General features: G+C 50.1%; 1 protein-coding gene across 1 annotated transcript in view; it reads right to left on the minus strand.

The window, feature by feature from the left end:
• Window positions 1-2,248: 2,248 nt before the first annotated feature.
• The window catches only part of luzp1 (leucine zipper protein 1), a 53,527-nt gene continuing 30,733 nt past the window's right edge, over window positions 2,249-25,042 (minus strand). Inside the window, exons 3-4 of the mRNA XM_061262754.1 lie at window positions 12,007-15,366; window positions 2,249-2,458 (exon numbers count right to left, since the gene is read on the minus strand). Coding sequence (XP_061118738.1) covers window positions 2,249-2,458; window positions 12,007-15,072 — 3,276 coding nt within the window. The 5' untranslated portion in view covers window positions 15,073-15,366. The remainder of the gene's footprint in view (window positions 2,459-12,006; window positions 15,367-25,042) is intronic.

Here is a 25,042-nt window from a genome sequence, read left to right on the forward strand (position 1 = left end):
TTTGTGGGCGGGTTTCTCCCTTGTCAGGTGTCAGGAATATGATACATCGCGCATGAGGAGCAGAAGAATCTTCCGCCGCTGGGAAGGGTCTGTCGTTGGAGTATATAGTACGAGTCGTAAGCGCTTTTCGTGCAAGGTGGCGTCAAGCGGACGGGGAGGAAGGCGTGAGGCGGACTTCACGCGGGAACATCGAGACGGAGATCCCGCTCTTCCGGGAAGAGTCCTGCCGTTGGGTTACTCCCGAAATGTCTTTTTTTTTTTGGGGAAGGTTCATGAAGACTGGAGAATGGATTCCTCGTAGACGGACAGACTGAAAAGAGAGAGAAAAACAGCATGGTTGGTTTCCCCCCACACACACACAAGACATCCCACCCGACACTCGCATCATGCTCCGTCCGGACGTGCGTTAAAGGTACAATCGGTAATTTAGGACTTCTAACGGTCAAGAGAGGAATAGCAGCAACAAACCCCTTCAAACCACAACACTGTTTATCCCTCCCTTTTCTCTGATGTTGAAACGCCATTGGCTGTGGCAGTTAGAACCAATTTTCAACCAATGTGATTGAAATATTCTACAATGTTTTGGTACAGTGTGGTGTGCTCAACTGCATATTTTGAAACCTGAATTTAAGGACTATAAACACAGGCAGAGAGTGAGTCAACATGTCAGTGAGCCTTTTTCAATGATAGGAAGGGATTTACAATGGTCTTGTAACAATGTCTTAACACAAAAATCCTACCTATTGTACCTTTAATGTAACGAGAGAGATTTTGCCTGAGTCCGAGGTGGGATTTTGAACCCCGGCCCCTCACTCGTCCAAATATTTACAAGACAAACGCGTTACCAGTCAGCTAAAGGCGAAATCGCCCATAGCCAAGATCAACAACGTTATTTTGAATTTGAGTGTTATGTGATCAGGGAGTGTTGTGGCGGTAACCTGCTACGAGCCTTTGCCGCACTTCAGCATGCTAACTAGCGAACTAGCCAAGCGAAACCCGCTACACTGATATATTCAAACGTTTTCTGGTCGCCTCAGACGTTAGCTAACACTTTGGAAAAGTAGTTGTGTGGCGAACAAAAATGGCTGCAGACGGGGGGAAGACGGCAAAAGGACAAAAGTTGACAATCGTTTGGCTGTTATAATGCACCTTAATAAATGTAATATTTGTTCATACCTTTTTACACGAAATCCCAAGTAAGCAGCTAATCAGCTAGCTGGCATTGCTAGACCTACGCCACGTCCATTCGCATTAAAAAGGCGATGGTGGCGAGCTAAATGGAACATTTCAAATTGCTCAGCAGTATTTTGAGACCTTCGAACTGAGATTTTGACAGACATGAGTTTGTGTCATAAATATGTTGTTTATTGGGCAATGCGATATGATTTTGATATTGAATGTTATTGAAATGTTATGATTGTTTAATCGTATATAATTGTTATAATTGTTCAACAGTAAAATCGCTCAACAGTATTTCAAGACCTTAGAATTATAAGGTTCAAAGTGACATTGACAAAAATATGTTGTTTATTGGGCAATTTGATACGATTTTGATATTGTACAGTCAAGAGTACTTTTAGGGTGTCTGTCATTTTGATCTACGAAGAACTGCCCTGCATTTCAGTTTTGCTGTGTTATGGTGTGAATGCTTTGAAGCTCAATATCTCCAGAACACAGATAGAACCTGAACCGTATAAAATTCAGTTTTCCGCCTTGAACGCACGTCCGTTTAATTTCCCGTGTTTTCCAAACGCGGCCCAGTCTCAGTGATAACGCTCCGCACTGCTACGTTCCTGCGGTCGGGACTCTCTGCAGGCTACACTTGGGGACATGCGGTTAATTAACAGGTTCGCTTTCCTAATTAAAATAATGAAGCAGCAGGGGACTTCTCTCTCTTCCCTTAATTCTTTCTGAGACAAGACAGAAAAAATGACTTAGCACTTAAGCACTCGACTAAGTATAGGTACTACGACAGTACAAATAAGAGATGGTAGTTACTTCTCTACATTCGGGCATTCCCATTTTACAGGTTAAAACAGATATGCAGTATACTGAAATGTATTCATGTAAGATACTACATACAAGATGTATAGTATTTCAAAAGATATTCAGAATATGATTAATCATATTTAATAAAATACTGTATGTAATATATTAATTATTTCCATGAGGGAAAATGAACAGGTGTTACCTTGCCTGTGAGGGGGGGGGGGAGCAGGAGAAGGGGGGGGGGGGGGGGGTTGGTGAGCTAGATTTCGGTGTGGGGGGAGCTCCAGGGTCGTGACCCCCCACTGCGACCCTCGTTTCGCCCCGTCTGACCCCTGACCCCGCCCTGCCCCGCCCACATATCCGGCCTGGCCCCCGTCCTCTTGCTGGCTGTCCGGTCGTAGGACCCCTGGTCCATCGAGGACTGCTTCCTCCAAGAGCTGTTCGGTGCTTCAGTCGTCTCTTCTAGTGCCTGATTTTAAAGAAAAGTAAGTATTATAAGTTAAAAACAATTATAAGACAGTTCATTTACCAAAGGCAGCTTTAGCAGCTTTGCTGCGCTCAATAAAGACCTCACTGGTCATGAATACATTAAAAAAAACATTTTCCATCTTGGCAACCCTTTGCGAACAAAAGGCCAAAAGGCCCCAGGACAGTAAATGAGCACCTGGTCCTTTTCAAAAACCTGCAGCTCTGCATCAAAGCAGGTACAACAAAGATACAACCCTTCCACAACGGCGAAGGATGGCAGCTCAGCTGTAAGAAGGAACAAAAAACCCCTCTGCCTGCAGTTTCCGTCTGAAAGGGGCCCCTAATTAGTGGCACACCCTGGAACTGTGCCGCAAATACACCCCCCCCCCCCCCCCCCCCACCAACCCCCCTCCCCCAGAACACTGTGCACAGCCTCATGGGAAATCCCTCCTGGGCTGGTCTGTGGCCCCACAGGAAGTCCACTACCACTCTGCCCCTGCCAAAAAGGAGGGGCCCAGCAGGGCAACTTCCTGTCTGCTTCATACCAATAATGGGCAAGGGGTGCAGGCGAGGGGGCAGTGAAGGGCTTCATCTTTTTGACATTAAATGTTCTTTGTATAGCGCGGGGGTTTTTATAAAGGGCATCGTTACAAAGCAGCTTTACAGAGACCTGAGCCAGGGCAGGCCCGGGGCCACGGTGACGGGGGAGACAACCGGAGTCCCGGAGTGGCAACAGGAAGGAACCTAACTCAGAGGCAGGAGCCTGTCCGCCACAGGTGTGTGTGTCTGTGTGTGTGCGTGAGTGTGTGTGTGCGTGTCTGTGTCTGTGTGTGCGTGTCTGTGTGCGTGCGAGAGTGTGTGAGTGCGTGCGTGCGCGTGTGTCTGTGTGCGTGCGTGTGTGTGAGTGTGTGTGTATGCGTGTCTGTGTGTGCGTGCGAGAGTGTGTGTGTGTGCGTGAGAGTGTGTGTGTGTGCGTGAGAGTGTGTGTGTGTGCGTGAGTGTGTGTGTGCATGTGTGAGTGTGTGACTGTGTCTGTGCGTGCTTGCGTGTGTGCGTGTGTGTCTGTGTGTGTGCGTGCGTGCGTGTGAGAGGGGTGGGGTGGGATGGGAGAGAATGTGAGAGAGAGAGAGAGAGGGGGGTTGGAGTGTGTCAGAGAAAGTGTGTGTGTGCGCATACCAGAGAGGGATTGTGTTCCTGTTCATATTCATGTGCCTGTGTGAGAGATTATGTTACTGTACACATCCACGTGCCTGCATGTGTGTGTGTGTGAGAGAGAGAGACAGAGACAGAGAGAGATTTTGATGTGTGTGTGAACCTGTGACCCAATATCTTGGCGTACTTCCTAATTGCAGGCTTCTGTTTCCAATATACTGCCTCACAAAATCAAAGACCGAAAAGAAAACAGAAGTGAAGCAAATGGGACCGCATATCAACACAAACACTGTGCGAGAAAAGACCACTGGCCTTCACCCCTGCCACACTGACCATAAAGAGTACATAACATGACTGAATCCTGATTCAAGCTTTAATCTAAAATAGCTACTTCATTTTTTTTTTTTTACATTTAATAATGCGGTTTTACTGCCTTTATTGTGGATGGATATATTTGGAAAATATTAGTAGTCTCTACATGAAAGGGTGAAACACACCCTAAATAAATAATACTTTTTTCATGGACTGCATATTTTGTCGTGTGAGGTAAAGTGTAGACCTACTTGCCAAAGCAGTTCCAAGTTTATTTAATGTCTATTTTGCTTTGCGTCGTTCGCATTGAAGTTAAATCGCCTTTTGCAAATTAGCGAGCTCTCTTGCTCTGCGTGTAAAAGTTTAATAAATCTTAAATTAATAATAGATTTCAACAGGAACCGTCTCTGCGTGCTGTAGCCTAATCGCTGCAAAACGATTTCCACCCCAGAGGGGGAAAAAGACAGGAGGAGAAAGCTACCGTGTCGGCAAGCAGCTGGAAATGCTCGTTACAAACTTGCTTTGTTCACTTTTTGTGAAAATATCTGATGATTGAATGTTGGAAGCTCGCTGGCGGCGCGTTTTTCCGTCCAACTATTTTGACTGCTGGCTATTCTTAGCAACTAACGATTTTAAATGGCAGAATAGCCTACCGCTGGCAGAGGATTTTAAAAGTACGCAGAGGGAGAAGAAAACGTCCCGAATTACAGAGCGGTCGAAAACAAGGCCCCAGAACATCCACAACACCCAAATAAAAGGATCCAGTTCCGGTCTCGTAAAGTGATTAAATTCATACGAAAGACAGACTTCATTCTATTGCGCGCACAGCTTGTCTCATCACCATGGTAACGATTCAGGTAACGTTTTTCCATCACGCGGGTCATTGAGGCGTTAAGACTGCTTACCGAAAGAAAGTTCGTATCTTCTGTCTTTTGTTCTTTAAAAAAGAAAAATCTGTACACGGTCAATGCTGAAGGCCTGGGTGAGAGGCAGCCTCATCGTTAACGGGATTAAACCAAACATTGAAAGTGTTTCCAGAGCGTTCTGCTGGAAGCGATTAAAAACTCAGACGGGCCGCGTCATTTGTAAACCGTTTGAAGAGGACAAACGCTTCCTGCACACACGCGTTCATCAATACCAGGCTTCTGGACCAAGAAAAACAACGAGTTTTCTCCACACAAGTTGCAAAAGCTGCCAACCAAGAACAATGCGATCGCCCCCCTCCCTTTTTAGGTGAGTAACAGGCCAATTTCCCTTTGAGCACAAACGAATCTTAAACCCCCCCCCCCCCCCCCCACCCTGTCCAGACAGTGTACATGAAATCAGACATACAGTATAAACAATATTTTTGGTGTTAAAACAAAGCCTTTTATGTCTTTTTTTTGTGTGTGTGCAGACGTTGAAGAACCGCAACAATCACAGTGTACAGTAGATGTCTGATACCTCAATGGCTCATACAATTGGTTAAAAAATTCCCATGTGGCAAAAATGTGTTGAACAGGAAATAATTGCGTTTTTCTCACTATCAGCCTTCCCTTTCATTTACAAATGGGATTTTTTTTCAACAAATAGTCTTGAACTAACATTAACAACATCCCACGGTCTTAACACTCCTGAAACCTGCCAATGATGAGCGAGGTTGTTCAGATGTAGAGGCGGCATGGGCGGGATCACGCGACCAATCCCTGCCCAGATCCCAAAGATGCAGAGCCTGCAAAAAACACCAACCCGTGACCTTGAATTCCTTTGGGGTTTTTCCTGGGAGACGATGGGGGGGAAAAGCAAAGTGCCTTATTTTCCAACCAATAAAAAAACCACTAAGGCTCCCTCCATAAATAATTAATGACGAAAAACAACAAATCAATCAACACTCTAGGGTCAGACCACGGTGTGTGTGGGGCTTTAAAATAGATTAGGAGTTACTTCTTCTGCTAAACAACCATTGATCTGCTTTTTTGTGGTTGTGCATGTGTGTGTGTGTTTGCGGGGGGTGGGGGTTGGGTGGTGCAGGTTGTAAACCTGAGGTATTGAGCTATTGAGGAGATTGCTTTTTGGAAAAGCACTGAAAGAGATTGCACTGTTGGGTTCAAGGTCATTCAGGCAGGACTGGGGCAGGGCTGTTAAACTGGCATACCAAGGGCCAGATACAGGGGGAGAGAAGGCCATTCACTACCCCGGGGGTGCCTAGTCTTATCCAAAAAGGGCTGCTGTGGGTGCTGTTTTTTGTTTCTTGGCTAGTACGATGACTCCTGATTCACCTGACTAACCAATCGTATTCCTTCAATCGAGACCTTGAATCAGGTGCCTTAGTGCTGGGCTAAAACAAAATGGCGTCCACACCAGCCCTTCTCCGAGAAGTTTAAACGGGTGTGGAACAGGTTTGCCGCATCCCATTTATTTTCACTTCCTCACGTCCTTTCCTTCACTCGTCTCCTCCCCCCCCCATACTTCTGCATAGGAGACGCGGGGGTAGTGGAGGAAAGGAGGATACATTATTACATTATTCACGTATTCGGACGCAGCCAGCGGGAGATCGCGTAACATAATGACGAGAACAGCAATGCTCGCTATTTTTCTACCATTAGCGTGTACCTGATGCGTACCTAAAATAGCTAGATAGTATCTAGGTCATGTAGCACCGTATCAAGCCTGGTATTGAAAACCCCCGAAGTTTCTGCCTCCACTACATGACCTGGCAAACTATTCCACACAGTGACCGCTCTTCTGCGTGGGGGGGAAAAAAATACTTCCAAAATAGGGAGGAATTTTATCCCTATGCTAATTTCCATGTATTCCCATGGTAGCCCCAAGGCGGCCATCAGCACCCCGAAATCTCTCAGAGTTCCCCATCCCACTCCGGCCCTCGCCCCAAGCCCCTGCCTGTGGACGGCGGACAGCGGGCAGTGATTGACAGGCGAGTCGAAATCGCGTGTAATCGTCCAGCGGCCCCCCCTGTTCCGCTAAGCGCTAAATCCCCCCCTGTGGGTACTGTGACAGCCTCTCTTTTAGCCCCAGCCATGGATATTAACTCCTGAATGGTAAAAAAATATCATGGAGCCAGATATTGCATCACTCACCAGCCTGACACGCTCCCATTTACTGTAGAAAATGGCGGCGGGGGTGGGGGGGGGGTGTTACTAGGGGTGCTGCAGAGATGACACTATGTACAGTGCAGTATGTGTGTGTGTATATATATATATATATATATATATATATATATCTATATATAACATATTCCAGCTATGATCTTAGACGTGATTGTAAAGTTAAGGTCACTGCTGAGTGAAACTGTATCTTGGAACATTAGCAGTTAAAAGTTTTAGCGTTGGGTTTTCGTTCATGTGCTGAGGCCGCAGTCATTATCCAGGTGTAACCCGAACAGAGCGATGCCTTTACCCAACGTCACCATCTCACCTTTCACTCTCTCCTCTCCTCTCCTTTCCTGTCCTGTCCTTACTCTCTCCTCTCCTCCCATCCCGTCCCATCCCTTCCCTCGAGAGCATGTGCTCTCCCAATGCTAATGACTACAGAGCCAATCAGTCTGGCTTAGCCCCGCGGTTCCACCAATCAGAGAGACCCGGAAACGGCACACTCCACCAATCAGAGCGCCGCGAATCGCACACCCCACCAATCAAACCCAGATTGTCCCCATTGGTTGAGCCTCGGCCCGAAGGACGGCCAGTGACCCCGATGGCCCCTTCCCAGCATACACTGCAGTGGCGTCGTTCAGGGGGAGGACAGAGGCATGGGTGTTTCTGTTGCTTGAGGGGGGCACCATGGGACTGATTTAATTATTCATGTTCGGAGGTTAATTAAAGGGAGGAAGATTAGGGTCCCTGTTGGCCCCCCACTGAGACATTAATTACAGTGCTAATGAGATGTCACTCATTTACTTGCTTAATTGGCCTGTCAGTCAGTGGAGAAAGTCTCGACTGGGGGTGAAGGCTGTGTGTGTGTGTGTGTGTGTGTTAGCATGTGTATGAGTGTTTACGTTAGTTCCAATGTGAGACACTAAGGCTCAACCAATGAGGATACACCAGGGCTCAGCCAATGAGGACAAACCAAGGTTCAGCCAATGGGGACAAACCAAGGCTCAACCAATGAGAACACACCAAGGCTCAACCAATGAGGACACACCAAGGTCAACCAATGAGGACACACCGAGGTCAACCAATGAGGACACATCAGGGCTCAGCCAATGAGGACACACCAGGGTTCAGCCAATGAGGACACACCAAGGTTCAGCCAATGAGGACACACCAAGGCTCAACCAATGAGGACACACCAAGGCTCAACCAATGAGGACACACCAAGGCTCAACCAATGAGGACACACAGTGGCTCAACCAATGGGGTCATACTGAGGCCCAACCAATGAGAGATGAGATCTACTGGGGAAGCTCACTTTCATACTTACTGCAATTAAACCTGTCAAAAATGCAAAGCCAAAATCATCAAACAAACGGGCCAGCAGTCAGACAGCTGCTGGGTGTTCAGTAACATGATCATTCGGATCCCAGACATCATCGGTGTGTTTATTACCCCCTCCTGCGTGCACGTACATGTGCCCTCAGCAGCCTCCTGGAACAGACGCGACGCGCAGACGAAAAATGATTCCCCTTTAACTCTCGCCGCTTAAATAATAAAAAAAGATTACAAGCGCTCAAACATGTGGAAGAGCTGATTTATCGCCCTGTAGCCCGAAGAGACAAAACCTTTCTGCTCACAAGCCTTTGATAAAGCACTTGAAATGCCCCAATCTACCGGTTTTAGGGCCTAGTTATAGATCTCGTTCGTTAGGGGGGGGGGGGGGAGTGGATATTTTTCTCTTAAAAAAAAAAAAAAAAAAAAAAAAAAGTCTTAACAGCACTGCGTCCTCCTGTGGCTCTTCTGCGACTTCTCGACTCCTCAGAGCTGAACTTAGATCCCCTCGGACAGCCTGGGAGGCACGCGCGCTCCCCCCCCGGGGTGTCTGCCATCCTGACTCGACTGGCAAGCCGGGTTCAATTCTGCCACCTCGTGATTTTTAACCCATAAACCCCCCTAGTCAGACCGACCCCTCCCCCCCACCCCCACCCCCAGCGAAACACGCCGCAGCGGACTCTCAATTTGTTCCTCGACTTTAACAGCCCGAGTGCATTTCCTATTTTTTTTCTTCTTTTGTTTTTTAACGTCTCTCTCTCTCTCTCATCTCTCTCTCGCGTGGCGTGAAGCTGTTATTTAAAGCAGACCCGCGTTCCTTTTTTTAATTTTTTTTTTTTACTCCGCAGATGTGCAGCTTGAGGGCTGATTTCAACAGAACTGCAGCTCTGTCATCACCGACACTCATGTCCCGCTCAGAGACTTAAGTCCCCAAATTCGACAGAGACCCAGCCATCACCGACACTCAAGTTATTTTTAATTTGTATTTTTTATAAAAGAAATGGGGGGCAGTCTATAGCATAGTGGCTAAGGTGTATGACCTGGACCCAGAAGGTTGGAGGGCTCAAGACGCACTGCAGCCACAATAAGGTCTGTGTCCTTAACCCCACATTGCTCCAGGGGGGATTGGCCTCGGCTTAGTCTAGTGAATCTGATTAGCCTACTCCTGGTGCCTACTCCTGTCACTAAACCCCTACAGCCAATACCTGAGGCCTTATGTGTCTTATGACAAAAAAAAGACACATTGTCAATTGGAAATTGCGTTGCGCACCTGCGCATTCCGTTACGTCTCGGACAACCTCACACTTTGTCGCACAGTGTTGATTGGACGGGATCGGCCAGACGGAACACTGAAAGCCATCGTCATGGATACGTCTCTTTTTTTTCTTTTTTTTTTACCTGTCAGAGAGACAATAGAATCCTCATCGGTGACCTTCGGCGAAGCATAAATGCTTAATTTTTGTCCTGTAACACTTGTCACAAGTGGTTGTTCCAAGTATAGCATTAGAACCTTGGAGTTGGCCAACAGGGGCCTCAAAAGGCCAAAAGTTTGCTTTGGTCTACGATTCTAAATGGCCCACAGAGACTGCATATTTGCACAGGGCCCAGAATTTCATGCTCCACTCCTGATGCTCCCCCCCCCCCCCCCATGGTACAAATTCAGATGATGGCGTTTTTATGGGTTTAGGGTTACAGTTTAATGTACTAACTTGCCGGTCTGGGAATGTTGTTAGCCAGGTCTTGAGTACACTTCTGTTTCTCCAATATCGCATTATAAGTCACTGTGCATCTGCTAAATGAGTGCAATGTGCCGTAACCAACACAAACAGAAAAACCTGCCGAACTTAAATCCGCGTTTCCGTCTTAGAAAAACCATCATCATTTATAAACTTCGGTGAGCACCACTTCGACATTTATCGTGCCAGTACTGTCGCGGAAGAGTGAAAATGAGAGCATATGTAAGTAGGTTAAAACATGGACACACATGCAAACGCTAGTGCCTCATTCCGTAGCTGCTTTTTGGATCCACCTCCATTTTCTGGATCCCGGGCCAGGCTCCTCAATCCTGGTCCTCTCCATCTCACCTGATGACATTTCTGATCTCCAGAGACCCACTAGATCCACCCCCAACCCAAGCCCAGGCCACCAATCGCTTTACAAGCTGTCTCTGTAGTGCCATTTCCCAGCAAGCATAGCACACCGCTCGGCCCAAATTACGTTTCTCTCACCACACTTGACGACCACACTGGTTCCCAACCCTGTTCCTGGTTTTCATCTCAACCCTAATTTGGCACACATGATTCTATGAACTAGTCGCTCAACAAGTTGTCTAGCTGTTGAATGAGTTGTGCTGTGTTTGAGTGAAAACCTACAGGACGGTAGATCTCCAGCAACAGGTTTGAAACTCTACCAAGGTTTTTACCTTGTCATTGCGACATGAACAATGTAAAATAAAGAACTTAAAAGTAGAAAAGTTTCTTATTTTCTCTTGGGGGGCCCATGTATTCACTATTATTATTATACCTCTGAGAGTCAGACACACCTGTTTCACAGACTTATTGATGCTTTTGTGAACCTGCTGAAGTTTTTTTTGCATGTGTACTTTAGGCCACAGGTAAAGGGCCTCATTTTCACCTGAAGCCTGAACTGGTTTACCGGTTCCACTCTGTTTGACGTGTGCGGTCACATGGAGCTTCAAGTAAGTGGCTCTCTTCCCCTTGAGGCAGTTCACAGTTGCTATTGCCCATGTCTCTGAAGTCTAACGTTTACTCAGCTGCATGCAGCGAAAAAAAAAAGAAAAGACTTCTAACAAGCGTTTATGACATCAGATCTTATTGTTTTTTTTCTTTCAAGTAGAAAATATTAAGTCGTTTTGAGTTAATGCTTGCTTGACATGTGAGAATTCCTCATTCCATTGGCAAATCTTGAAATGAGTCAAACGGTCTTACCTCATTGGCAACGTTTTTGTCTTATTTACATTACATTACATTAATGGCATTTGGCAGACGCTCTTATCCAGAGCGACGCACAGTTGATTAGACTAAGCAGGAGACAATCCTCCCCAGGAGCAATGCAGCGTTAAGGGTCTTGCTCAATAGAATCCCTCCCCACCTTCAAGCGCAAGCTGAAGACACACCTCTTCAAACAGCACCTCTCCCCATCCCTCCCTACCTCCCTGTGAACCTTAATTGTTGTCTCTGTGACTTGTGTATCAGTATTTTAGTTGGCTAGGTAAGCAGTGTTTGGATAGTTAACTTTGGTGACTTTTGCTCTGTTTGTTTGTTTGTTCAAAAAAAAAAAAAAAAAAAAAAAAAATGGCCCTTGTCCTTATCTTTGTTGTACAGGTAGCAGTTGAAATTGTACTTACCTCTAGGGTCTTTCAGCGAACTTATCCCTGGTTATGGGTATGCACTTTGTTGTACGTCGCTCTGGATAAGAGCGTCTGCCAAATGCCAATAATGTAATGTAAATGCTCAAGGGCCCAACGGCTATGCGTATTGTGGCAACACCAGGGATCGAACCACCAACCTTGCTGGTCCCAGTCATTTACCTTTAACCACTACGCTACAGACCGCCAAATAAATAGGTCAAATAAATAAGTGTTTTAGTCTTATATTGAGGCTTGAAATCGTATTATTTTGTGTTTCTGCGGTGTGGTACTCACCGTGGGCTGTGGCCGGTTCCAGGGCTGGAGCTCCTGGGCGGTGACGGGTTCATGGGGGACACTCCTGCGGAACCCCTCCGACGGGGAGATGGCGCTTTTCGTCCGGCGCACGGGTTCGGGGGGCTCCCTGGCGCCAGCCGCGCTGTTAATCCGCTGCATGTACACCTCGGCCGGGCTGGGCTTGCCCGCCCTCGTCGCCACGGCCACGGTCGCCGCGGCCGGCGTCTCTTCCGCGTCCAGCACCGTGGTGGCCCGGTACGCCCGCCAGGTGGTGGCGCTGTTCTCCGCCTCGTCCTCCGACCCGTCCGCGACCTTCGACCTGCCCGTTGCCGCCTCGTCGACCGAGACGGCGCCGCCCCGGGTCCGCAAGGTGCTCCGCACGGTCACGTTCCGCATGTCCGGGAGACCGTAGTCCCGGGACGAGGACGAGGGCTGGTTCCGATGGCTCCTCCAGCTGGCGACGGTGGTCGTGCTGCTGCTGCCGCTCTCGAACCCGGACTCTGTGTCGTTGTTGAGGTCCGGGGTCGCGGCGGCGTCCGACGGCGACCTGAGGGTCAGGCTGCTGCGGGACACCAGCTGGGTCTCCACGCGGGACGTCTCCGTGGCGACGTTGCTGTCGTCGTCGTCGTCGCCCTCCTCCTCGTTGTCGTGCTCCCGCAGGGTGATCTCGGCCTTGGGGATGGAGATCTCGTAGGGTATGGAGACGGTGCTCCGGTGGTGGTCGCCGGGGGTGATGATGATGTTACTCGTCGAGGTGTGCCGTTCCCGGGACGCCGACGACGGCGGCTCGCTGGACACGCTGGAACTCCGGCTGCTAGTCCGGGAGGAGCCCGGGTCGTTGGGGTAGATGGTGATGCTGCTGGTCATCTTCCCCGTGGAGGTGCAGGTCAGCGACGCCGGCTTGGTGGAGATCCTGGGCTTTCCGTTGGCGGCCAGGGGCTCCGACGCACCGCCCGACGACATCACTTCCTTCCGGTCGATCTCCACGATGGCGGGCTTGATGACGGCCTTGGAGCGCAGCGCCTCCCGGGGGCTGCAGACGCGGCGGATCTCGATGCCCGACGGCGTGTGAGTGGGCGTGGCCTCGGAGCTAGACCCTCCCTCTGTGGTCACTAGGGTGCGCTCCTCGTCAAAGGAGCTTCGAGGGGAGGAGCCCTCGGAGTTCGAGTCCTGCAGACGGGAGTATCGGGAGTGCTTGGCGGAAGCGGCGGCTGGTCTAGCACTTCCAGTGCCCTCTTGGCTCGCCAGGGGTTCTGGGTCTCCCGCAGAGCGCCGGGACCCTGTAGACTCCGTCTCCGAGGCCGAGGAGTGGCCCTCGGACCCGAGATCGGCAGGAGTCAGGTGCGAGGACACCTGGGATTTGTAGGCCATATACGATCCATTGGCCTTGTTGGGGTGGCCCTCGGCAGCTAACGGATCCTGGATCTCCTGGTTCGTTTCTGGCAGAGAAACGCCCCCGAGCCCCCCGCCGGACTTGCCTGGGTGTTCCGCCAGCACGTCGGAGCTGTTGGACTCGCTGTCGCTGCCCGCGTACAGCTGTGAGACCTTCGCGGGCTTCAGGGCCGCGGACGTCATCAACCCCGCCGGCGCCTTCCAGGGCTTGGGGTCGTTGGCGGCCGGAGGGTAGCGGCTGAGGACCGAGGGCTTCTTGCCATCACCGGCGGAAGCCATCTTCTCTTTCGCCTCCATCCCGCTTTTTGGGCCCCTCCGGCTCTTGTGCACGGGGCTGAGGGCCCTGCGCGACATCTTGGGCGAGCTCTCCTCCGATTGGCTCAGCTCTTTAGACCGCAGCTTGGTCTCCTTCCGCTGGAGCGTCGGGGACAGGTCCCGGGCCTTGTGCTTGGAGCCTGCGGGCTCAGCCGCCCCGCTCCGGTACTTGGGCTTCTCCTGCCTGAACCCTCCCCGCACGTTTATCTCCTCGTTCTCCGCCTTGCCGTTCTCCAAAATCTTCCCTCCCCCGCCGCCGCCGATGCCTCCGCCGATGCCCAGCTGCATCTTCAGCTGCTCGATCTGGTCGCTCAGCGCCCTGCTGCGGCCCCTCTCCTGCTGGAACCTCTCGAGCAGCTCCCCGTTCTTGCACTCGGTCCTCTTCAGGTCCTCCTCCACCAGCTCCAGCTGCTTGAGCCTGCTCTTGAGCCGCTCCACCTCCTGCGTCAGGTCCTTCACCTTGTTGTCCTCCTCCTCCTTCCGGCCGTCCCGCATCCCGCCCTTCTTCCTCTCCTTCTCCGACTTGCTGTTGCGCAGTCCGCCCACCACGTCGTCCAGGAAGTCCAGGCTCTTCTTGCGCAGGGCCAGCTTGGCGGACAGGCCCGGCGGCAGGTCGTCCTCGATGCGCAGGTCCCCGGTGTCGGCCGGCGGCCGGCCCCCCTGCAGGTTGGAGGTGTTGCGGCTCTGGTCGGCCGCGGTGAGCTGGTTGTTGCGCTCCAGCTTGTCGCGCAGCTCCCGGATGACCTGCTCGTCCTCCCGCTGCTTCTCCAGCAGCCGCTTGCGCTCGCCCACGAAGGCCTGCGTCAGCGCCTTCAGCCGCTCCATCTCCGCCGCCAGCGCCTGCTCCGCCCGGTCCAGGCGGCCCTCGGACGCGTCCACCTCCTTGGCGCGCGCCTTGAGGGCCTCCAGCTCCGAGGAGAGCTTCCGCGTCAGGTTCTTCTCCTCGTTGAGGCTGAGGCACAGCTGGGTGCAGTCCGACTTGCTCTTCCCGAAGGCCTCCTCCAGCTTCTCCAGCTCCGCCATGCGACTCTGGAGGTGCTCGATGTCGGCCTTCAGCTCCCTGGTGAGGTCCTCCTCCTCCACCAGCTTCTCCCGCACCAGGCGGCAGAGGTCCTCCGCCTTGCGCACCTCCTCGTCCTTCCCCTCGATCTTCAGCACCCTGCGCCTCAGCACGTCCACCTCCCCCAGCAAGGCGGAGTTGGCGCCCTCCGCCTGGAAGATCTTGTCCTGCAGGTCCAGGAGCTCGTCCTCAGACTTCTGGAGCTTGTTGGACGCCTCCTCCAGCTCGTCGATGCGCCGCGACAAACTCTGCAGCTTGTGCCGAAGATGGCGGTTCGTGGTGTCCTTGTAGTCCGTCATCGTCGGGCTAAGATTTTCCTCTTAATTTAAGTATTTAAATGTTATTACTTGTTAAAACTGTTGGAGTCCACATTTGCCTGTTTTTTTGTCCCAGGTCTCCAATTTTTTTGTTCTTAAAAAAAAAAAAAAAAAGATTATATTATATTATTTATTGTCATTATTTATATACAGTACGTAGTTGATGACACTCTGCTGTCCATATTAGCCTGGTGATGCCTCAGGTTACCGGCTGCTAGTTTTGACCTCCTTGGTCATTTCTGCTCTGGGGCATCAGCCAAGACGGTCGTCCATCATCTGTAAGGAAGAAACACAGAAGTGTTAAGTAACTACCCAGCGCTAGCTACTTAGCATTAGCTTCACTCATTACTTAATCTGCCACAATTATAGGAAACAACATTTCTGTTGCTTCAAGATACCAACCAGAGAAATCTAGCATCTTGCATACCACATTAGCATCATGTATGTATATCAAATGATCTTTACCAAAATAGTACTTCACATACAAAATTAGCATCTTGCGTACCAATTCGCATCATGTACATAAATGTAGCCTCTTATCTTGCATACCAAATTAGCATAGTTGATGTTCATCCATCTGTAGCCCCCCTCCGTATTAGTGGAAAGGCCTACCTGCCTGGTTCCCCTTCATTGCCCCCCCCCCCCCCCCCCTTCCCCACCCTCCTCAAACCCCATCACATAAATTGCAAACAGACTTTAACCACGCAACTCAAAAGGTTATTTTAACAACCAACAACCCAACCGAACTCAATAGTGGCCCGTTTCATCTTATTTAAGGCAGGGACAGTGTAGCCAGGTCACAAGCGGTTGGTGAAATGGTGATTTTGTTTTCCGCTGCAGGGCTGCACGGTTATTTGTGGTCCGCTGACAGTCTGCCAGACCGGATGTTTCCGGCTGTAACTTTTGTCAGAGCGGTGGTGGGTCCAGCAGCAAACGGGACCAAGAGAGCTGCTGCCATGGTGATGCAGTCTGCGCTAGTGCAATAATGTACGCACACACACACACACGCACACATGCATACGCACACATACATACACACACACACACACACACACACACACGCGCGCGCGCACGCGCACACACACACACACACACACACACGCACACACGCAGGCACACACACACACACACACACACATGCACACACACATGAATACGCACACATACATACATACACACACACGCGCACACGCACAGGCACACGCACACACGCAGGCACACACACACGCACACACACACGCATACGCACACATACATACGCACACACACACGCACACACGCAGGCAGGCACACACACAGACACACAGACACACACACACACACACACACGCACACACGCAGGCACACACACACACAAATGCAGGCACACACGCAGACACACACACACGCAGGCACACACATACACACACACATGCAGGCACACACGCAGACACACACACACACACACAGACACACACACACACAGTTGTCGTCTCTCTCTCCCTCTCTGAGGTAAATTACGAGCACAGCGCCATTACAGCAGGCAGTATAGAATGACCTCAGGCTGTAACTGTGTGACCATCTGAAAGCGGGGAAAAAGCTTTTTTTTACTGCCCATTCTGGAGGAACAAAGGCAACAAAATAGATAAATCCCCCCCTCTACACCTCCTCTATGCCGCCTCCTCTTCTCCATCCCAATCCCCCCCCCCCATCGATTTCCTACCCCTGTTTTTCATTTCCCATCGCTGCGGGACGAGCATCGCCCCCCACAAAGGCCTGCGCACGGCAACCATCACCGCGACAACTGCATCAGCACCAGCAGCCACTGCGCGCGCCGTAGCTACCAAGGGCACAGCCTCGAGAAGTGCCCGCCGAAGACAAGCAGGTGACTGCAGGTCGGGTCGACCGCCGCATTGCAAATCACGTCGACCTTTTCGTCCCGATGCTTGCAGCAGTTTCGCCTGCTCTCGAGGACCGGTCTGTCCCATCGCCACGCTCTTAGAACACAATAATAGTCCCTCCCCCCCGCCGACCGCTAAAGTCACTCTTCACATTCATAATCGTCACATAGCTCGTTTTAAAAACCGACCAGTGTGCAGGATTTCACGCAGAGCATCCAATAACATGAAGGAGAGGCTATGCTAGCTTCCTGTGTGTATAAAATATTTACAGTCTATAATAAAAGGTGGGGGGGGGGGGGGGGACCTCTTATCGCTGCTACACGGGGGGGGTGGGGGGGCGGTGGATCCATCGACTAACGGAGAGCATTTACATTAGATGCCAGAGTGTCAGCAGGTCACGGCCGTAGATCAAACGGTATATACGCTTTCATCAACAACCCCTCGGGAGGGACAAGACCTCCGAAATCTGCCGGCATCATCACTTATCGATCGCCACCCCCCCGTGTAGCAGCGATAAGAGGTCCCCCCCCCCCCCCCCACAAAATCTCACAACCCCATCTCGGCTGTGAGGAACTGGAAAAGCACTGGCTTGCTTGCTTTCTATTTCAGGTGGGGTAATAGCAGTAAAAGAAAAGGGAAAGTCCGCCATTTCAGTCGAGCCACCCACAGAGAAGCTGGAGACCAACCGCCAACCACATTAAAGAGCCGGCACAGCCTAACTGCCCCCCCCACGCCCCCCTAATCCAAACACTCAGCCACCAGCTCCCCCCCCCCAACCCACCCAAAATATACCCCACCTGCATTCTGCATGTGCGACAGTCTGTGGTTAGGTGGTAAAGGTTTTCTCAAATGAAGCAGATTTTTTCAAAAAGAATAATATTTTGAATAGTTCCATTTTATTTTTCTCCCACACTGTTCCAGGGAATGACGCTGAACCTGTTGTGAGGTCACAAGCGGTCAGTAAAATCCCAAGCGGCTTTTTTTGCAATAACGCTGCAGGGTTAAGATTCGCTGATAAGTCGATCTCACAGTGGCAGTGTTCCACACACTCACACTCACATATACACACACTCTCTCACTCTCTCACTCTCTCACTCTCTCACTCTCTCACTCTCTCACTCTCTCACTCTCTCACTCTCTCACTCACTCACTCACTCACTCACTCTCTCACATATACACTCACACACTCACACACACACACATACACACATACACACACACACACACTCACACACTCACACACTCACACACACGTTCATGTCTTTTATGAATGATTATCTAATCTGATCAGCGTCACCACAATTACAATAACAGGAACTGGGCCAGCAAGTGGAAGTGGACCAGCAAGGGTGTGGACAGATATTCTGCATCTCTACCAGAAACGGAAAAGGTGTAGTTTGGGCCCAAACCACTCTCTCCTTTCCCCTCTCTTTCTCCCTCTCTTTCTCCCTCTCCTTCCTCCAGCCCACTCTAATGACGGAGCACTTCCTGTCCAGAGCTGGCACTTCCTGTGAACATTCCTCACAGACGCACACCGCCCCATCGATTTGGGTGTTGTAGCGGCTGCTGACATTGCCTGCCGATAAAAAATAAAAATCAATCACTAAAACGGCCGGCGTTGATAGCGATTATCAATGTGCAGGCCAAAATAAATAAAATGGCTAATTCAATTCATAGATTTTTTTTTTTAAACCTCCTCTGTGTCTTCCACAGAACTGTTGCTGTCCTTGTGACCTCACCACGCCTCAACTTACCACTTCCCTGTGAACAAACCCACATGTGATCCTCGAACCCCCCCTCCGTCTCCGCTGCGTCAGCGAGAGTGCAAGTTTCACTGCTACACAGACGACTTCGCACGTTTTTAATAATTCAGCAGCATCTCCATTTCCCTGACGGCGCGCCACCGATCCGCTACATCCGCCACGTTCAAAACGGAACGCAAAACCTCGGAAGAAGAAGTGGGGATGTGGGTGGTAGAGAGAGAAAGACAAGAGATACAGGGAGAGGTAGAGAGAGAAAGAGATAGATACAGGGAGAGGTAGAGAGAAAGAGATACAGGGAGAGATAAAGAGAAAGAGATGAAGGGAGAGGTAGAGAAAGAGAGATAGAGAGAAAGAGAGATACCGGGAGAGGTAGAGAGAGACACACAGGGAGAGGTAGAGAGAGAGACACACAGGAAGAGGTAGAGAGAGAGACACACAGGGAGAGGTAGAGAGAAAGAGATACAGAGAGAAAAAGGGATGGGTGGGAGGGAAAGGGAGGGGTAGAGAGAAGAGAGACATTGAGAGGGGGGAAGAAAAGAAATAGAAAAGGGGAGAGAGTGAGGGGTAGAAAGAGTGAGAGGAAGAGTGTCCTGTTTTTGTCAATGCTTTTGCACGACAAGTTCACTTCAAGTTCAGAGATTGAGAGAGGGAGGGACAAAGAGAGAGAGTGAGAAAGAGGGACAGAAGGAGAGAGAAAGAGATTGAGCTGATTTCTCTACAGTGCCTCCATTTCCTGCGATCCTCAGAGGAAGTTGATTGGTTAACCTCTCACCCTCTTTCACTCTAATTATTGTCGTTCACTGGGGCCACAGAGTGGGGCGCTGCTACAGGGAGGGAGAGAGAGAGAGAGAGGGAGGAGAGAGAAAGAATGGCATGAGGGAGAGGGAAGGAGAGGAAGAGAGAGAAAGAAGGGAGAGAGGAGAGAGAGAGTTGGCGGAGGGCCACTGGGATGGCAGTGGTGGAGGTTTGTGAGAGAAGGCTCCAGGCTGGAACAAAGCCCTGGCACCAGCACTCCACTCAGCTCAGCTCTGCACAGAGAGGCTGCAATCACACATCATTACACGGCACTGCACATACTGTTCCCTCTGATGCACATACACACGCACGCGCACGCACACGCACACATGCATTCGCACACACGCACACACATACGCACACACGCACGCACACACACACACACACACACACACACACACACACACACACACACCAGCACTTACACACACACACACACACACACACACACACACCAGCACTTACACACGCACACACGCACCTGCATTCACTCGCATGCACACACACACACATGCAAGCGCACACACACACACCAGCACTTACACACACATACATGCGCACGCACACACGCACCTGCATACACGCGCATGCACACACACACACACACACAAGCACGCATGCACACACACACACACACACACACACACACACAAGCACGCATGCACACATATACACACACAACAGCTACAGCACTTGACTTTGCTCCGGTCTTCTCTCACAGTGATGAGTGAGATAAAGCCCGTAACAGCAGCAGTGCAGGGACACTGAATCATAGTGATTTAGAAGGACACACTGATTTATTGCCCTCTGCCAAAGAAAATAACTACTTTCTGAAACAGATTTGGCCGTATTTCCACAACTTTCCAAGAACAACGGTTCAAAGAGAGAGAAATATATGACCACTTCTTTTTCTGCCACGACTTTCCAGGATGAAAATATTTTTCAAATATTTGAGGACGAAAATGGAATCACAAAAGACTGAGATCTTCCTTAAAAGACCAGAACAGAGAAAGATCTGATTGGTTAGTATGTGTGAGCCGTGCTTTGATGAGCATACAGCTCTAAGCTCTGATTGGTTAATACACCAAAATCAGCTTCATTGTGCTGCAGTTTCCTCAGCAGGGTGGAAGCCAAAGCCTCCGACAAACTTTCACTCTCAGAAAACAATGTGTTTAACCCCTCTCCACCATGCACACACACGCACACTTACACACACACACACACACACACACACACACACACACTTACACTGTCGTACACTCATACACACACACAGACTCTTAAACTCATACACACACACACTGTCATACACTCATACACACATGCACACGCTGTCATACACTCATACACACACACACACACACACACACACACACACACAAACACAGGCAGAACTTGTGTGACCACTTCAGAAGAGATGACCAGCTGTGACGTTTGAAATGACCACAAAAAGCCAGCGCCGAATCTCAGCTAGCTGCCATCCAAACCCCAAACGCACAAGGCAAAAGCAAGATGATTTCCTACATTTGTTTAAAAATGTTGTTTTACATTTTAATAGCGTGGATATTCCAACAGGCACGTTATTGGTTTCCATTTTTACATTTTCTTAAATCCCACAAACCCAGAGAGCATACACAAGGCCATCGACTCGCTCGGTAAAATCCATCTTAAGACAAAAAAAAAAGAGACAACATTTAAACCAACATTTGCTTAAGAAGGTTTGCTCTGTTTCTGAGCTCCTGATGCATGTGCATGAGAGTACATGTGTGTGTGTGTGTGTGTGTGTGTGTGTGAGAGAGAGAGAGAGAGAGAGGCTCATTTTGTCCTCTTGTGTAGAGAGCAGGACATAATCCACCATCTCATCTGAAGAGCAACATGAACGTGTTCAAGGGCACGTTCAATCTGAACACGTTTTGCTCCGGTTTCTGTTGTTGAACGATATGTTTTCCCCCAACAGTGTGCAATGTCTTACAACAGGCTTTGAGGTATGTTTGTTCCTGCTTGGAGGGTGTCGGGGGTGTTGCCCGAATTGGTAATGAAGTAGGCCGATGCTTTAAAGCCCAGAGAATGCCTTCTCAGGGTTAACCCCCATCACATGACCTGTTCAGCAGGGCTAACCCCTGTCACATGACCTGACCTGTTCAGCTAACCCCTGTGACATGACCATTTCATTCCAGCCAATCTCTACTCCAGATTTCACAAATTAGTTCTCTTCTCTGGTTAAAGGCATGTTAATTTGTGAAAGCAGCAGGTGTAGGGATTGTTTGGAATGAAAACCTGCATCCATGAGCTCCTCTGTGCTATAGAAAGGGGCATGGTCCTTTGAGCTGCTGCTGCAGAAGATGGCGGCCTGTAGTCTAATGGCTAAGGTACCTGACAAGGACCCAGAAGGTTGGTGGTTCAAGACCCAGTGTAACCACAATAAGGTACAGGACTGGGACCCGGAAGGTTGGTGGTTTGAGACCCAGTGTAGCCACAATAAGATCCGCACAGCTGTTGGGCCCTTGAGCAAGGCCCTTAACCCTGCATTGCTCCAGGGGGGGATTTGTCCCCTTGTGTAATCAACTGTAAGTGGCTTTGGATGAAAAGTGTCCGATAAATCACAGTTAAAGTGGAGTCGCTGTGACCCAGCTGAAGTGTGGCCAGTTCATTCGCGCGGTTAATAATTAAAACATTATCTCTGGAGAGGACCAAAGATCCCGCTGTTTTACACGCGGATCCTGCTCAGAGGTCCTGTTGGCGGTGACTCCGCAGGGGAGTCGGAACAGGAAGTCAGGTGATCCTTACGAGCGTGTACCTTCACACCTCATCTCATCCTGCCGCCGGGAACTCAATGAAGCCGTGTGTCTGAAGAGCAGCCTCTCTCCACCTGTACCTGCCCCCCCCCCCCTGTACACCTGCAGGCTCCATTCCTGTCATCTCCCTTCCTGTGCTTTGATCCAGTCTCCACCTGCAACCTTCTGTCCCCCCCCCCCCCCCCCCCCCGTCTCAACGTGCTAATACTTTCTTTAAAAGTATATACAGCTCCTTCAAAAGTGCTACATAAGCATTAATACTCTCTTTTTAATTAAACTTTCCATCAATTCAATTAAGTAATTCTTTATTGACTGTGTACAATACTACCAAAGCAATTCACAATGAATCGATTAAATGCCACATGACACGTCATCAGTACCCCGTCTCTCTCTCTCCCTCTCCGTCTCCGTCTCTCTCTCCCTCTCCGTCTCTCCCTCTCTCTCTCCCTCTCCGTCTCTCCCTCTCTCTCTCTCTCCGTCTCCCTCCCTCTCCCTCTCCCTCTCCGTCTCTCTCTCTCAGGCTCTATCTCTCCTTTCTTTTCCACCACCCTCTTTCATCCTTTCTAATTCTCTGCCAAAGAAGCCCTGAATCATTTCACTGTTATTTTTGAAATGGCAAAGTTTCCCGGGTTCTGTACGGGCGCTTCTGGACAGGCCGCGTCCGGCATCCGCGCGATTAGCCGGGGCTAATAGGCGACCCCCGCCGTGTTTATTCCTAAACTCGGAAAAAAACAATGACGGCGAAACTATGCGTTTCCTTCCGTTCCCTCGGCCTAATCCCAAATATTTATCCCCTTCCCTTCGACCGCAGCGGGAATGTGCGCCGTTGCCGCGGCGACCGGGTCCCCCGGCCGCTAACAACGAGCTGAAGCAGAACTCGGCTCCCGTTTCCACCGTATGGTGCATCTCTGTGGGGAAAAGGTTTCGAAAACAGCTGGTAGCTCTGGCGGACTAGTTCAGACCTGCTCCCAGCTCGGCATGGTTTGACCAGCTCAAGCCGTGCTTTGAAACAGCTGGCGGCTGGTTGACCAGCTCGTACCCAGCAAGGCCAGCTTATGGCCAGCTGAATTTCCAAGCTGGTCAAGCTAGCACAGCTGGACTTTACAGCAGGGATACAACAAGTCATCATCCGCTGTGTGCGTTTGAACCTCTCTAACAGAGTGCGAGGACCAGCAAATCACTTCACTCAGAAACCAGACCGCTTACATTCATAAGTACTAACAGAGCTTAAAAATATATTATCTGCATAAACGAGTATTTCACAAGTATGTCATTTTAATGGCATCTTAGATCATACAACCTAACATTACGTTGTACAGTCGTTTTTCTTTTGCTGTTGTGTAATTACGTTGTGTACAGTGAGGTCCCTAAGTATTTGCACAGTGGAATACATTTAAAGGGCTTCACACATATCAGCGTAATTTGTGTGGATTTGGGTTTTTTGGTAATTTGGGTGAATTTCCCTGAATGAGGACGAGGAAGGGAGCAGGGTGGCCATTTCAAAGGAGGGCCCGGGTCACCTCCCACCTCAGCTGTCAGAGGAGGCCAGACACACAGGCAGTGTGAAGGTAAAAAAAAAAAAAAAAAAGCCTTCATCTCTCCTCACACTGGCTGCCCGTCACATTGCCCCAGTTCCACGCTCCTGCGAAATACCAGCACGCCGCATCCCACATCGAGGTCAGCTCCCTTGTTTTTAGAGAGCAAGCCACCGGTGTGCTACATCCCAGCTATGTTTACAGCACCGTCCCGTCCCAGTGAAGTCTCCACTGGCCACATCCTCAGAATTTTTCACAAGAAGCTGCTGAATCTCCTCAGTCTGCAGTGAACAGAAACTGCGGGATAGCCTGTAGCCTTGTGTCTGTAGGTAGCCTGTAGCCTCTAGCCTAGTGTCTGTAGATAGCCTGTAGCCTGTAGCCTTGTGTCTGTAGGTAGCCTGTGGTCTGTAGCCTAGTGGCTGTTGGTAGCCTGGATCCTAAGGTACATGACTGGGACCCGGAAGGTTGGTTGTTCAAGCCCAAGTATAGCCACAAAAAGATCTGCACAGCTGTTTGGCCCTTGAGCATGGCCCACATACACACACACAGTCTCACGCACAGTTTTATACACACACACACACACACACACACACACACACACACACACACACACACACACAGTTACAAAGTTACACACACACACACACTCACTCTCCACGCTTGCTCACCCTTTCTTTGTTCTTGCTAAACGCTGGGAGAACAAACATAAAAAAGCCAGATCATGGGAACTACACCGTGCGCCACACAGACCTGCTGATTCCTGCCCGTGCGATAAGAGCCGATTGGCCAGCCTGCCCGCGATAAGCCCTGATTGGTCAGGCCCGTTTGCTCTGAAGCCCTTTCTAATTGCCACGGCGACGGTGAGGTAAGATCCTGTGGCAGATCTAATCAGGACGCCGTGGATTACCAGTGTGGACAGGAATGTGTGTGTTTACATTGCCTCTCCGCCCCTGTCTACCCCCCCCCCCCCTCCACCCACGCCAGCCCAATGGCAAATTGAGTAACTCCCGGCTCTTCTGATTTTATTTGCCTATTTTATTTGTTCATAAAGTAAGTAAAAGAGGGGTTCATAGTGTAGGCCAGTTCTCTAGCCCCTATACTACCCTGCTATACCATAGTCCAGTTTCCATAGTGTAGGCCGCTTCTCTAGCCCCTATACTACCCTGCTATACCATAGTCCAGTT

This window comes from Conger conger, chromosome 1 (assembly GCF_963514075.1).
Source record: "Conger conger chromosome 1, fConCon1.1, whole genome shotgun sequence".
Taxonomy (NCBI): Eukaryota; Metazoa; Chordata; class Actinopteri; order Anguilliformes; family Congridae; genus Conger; species Conger conger.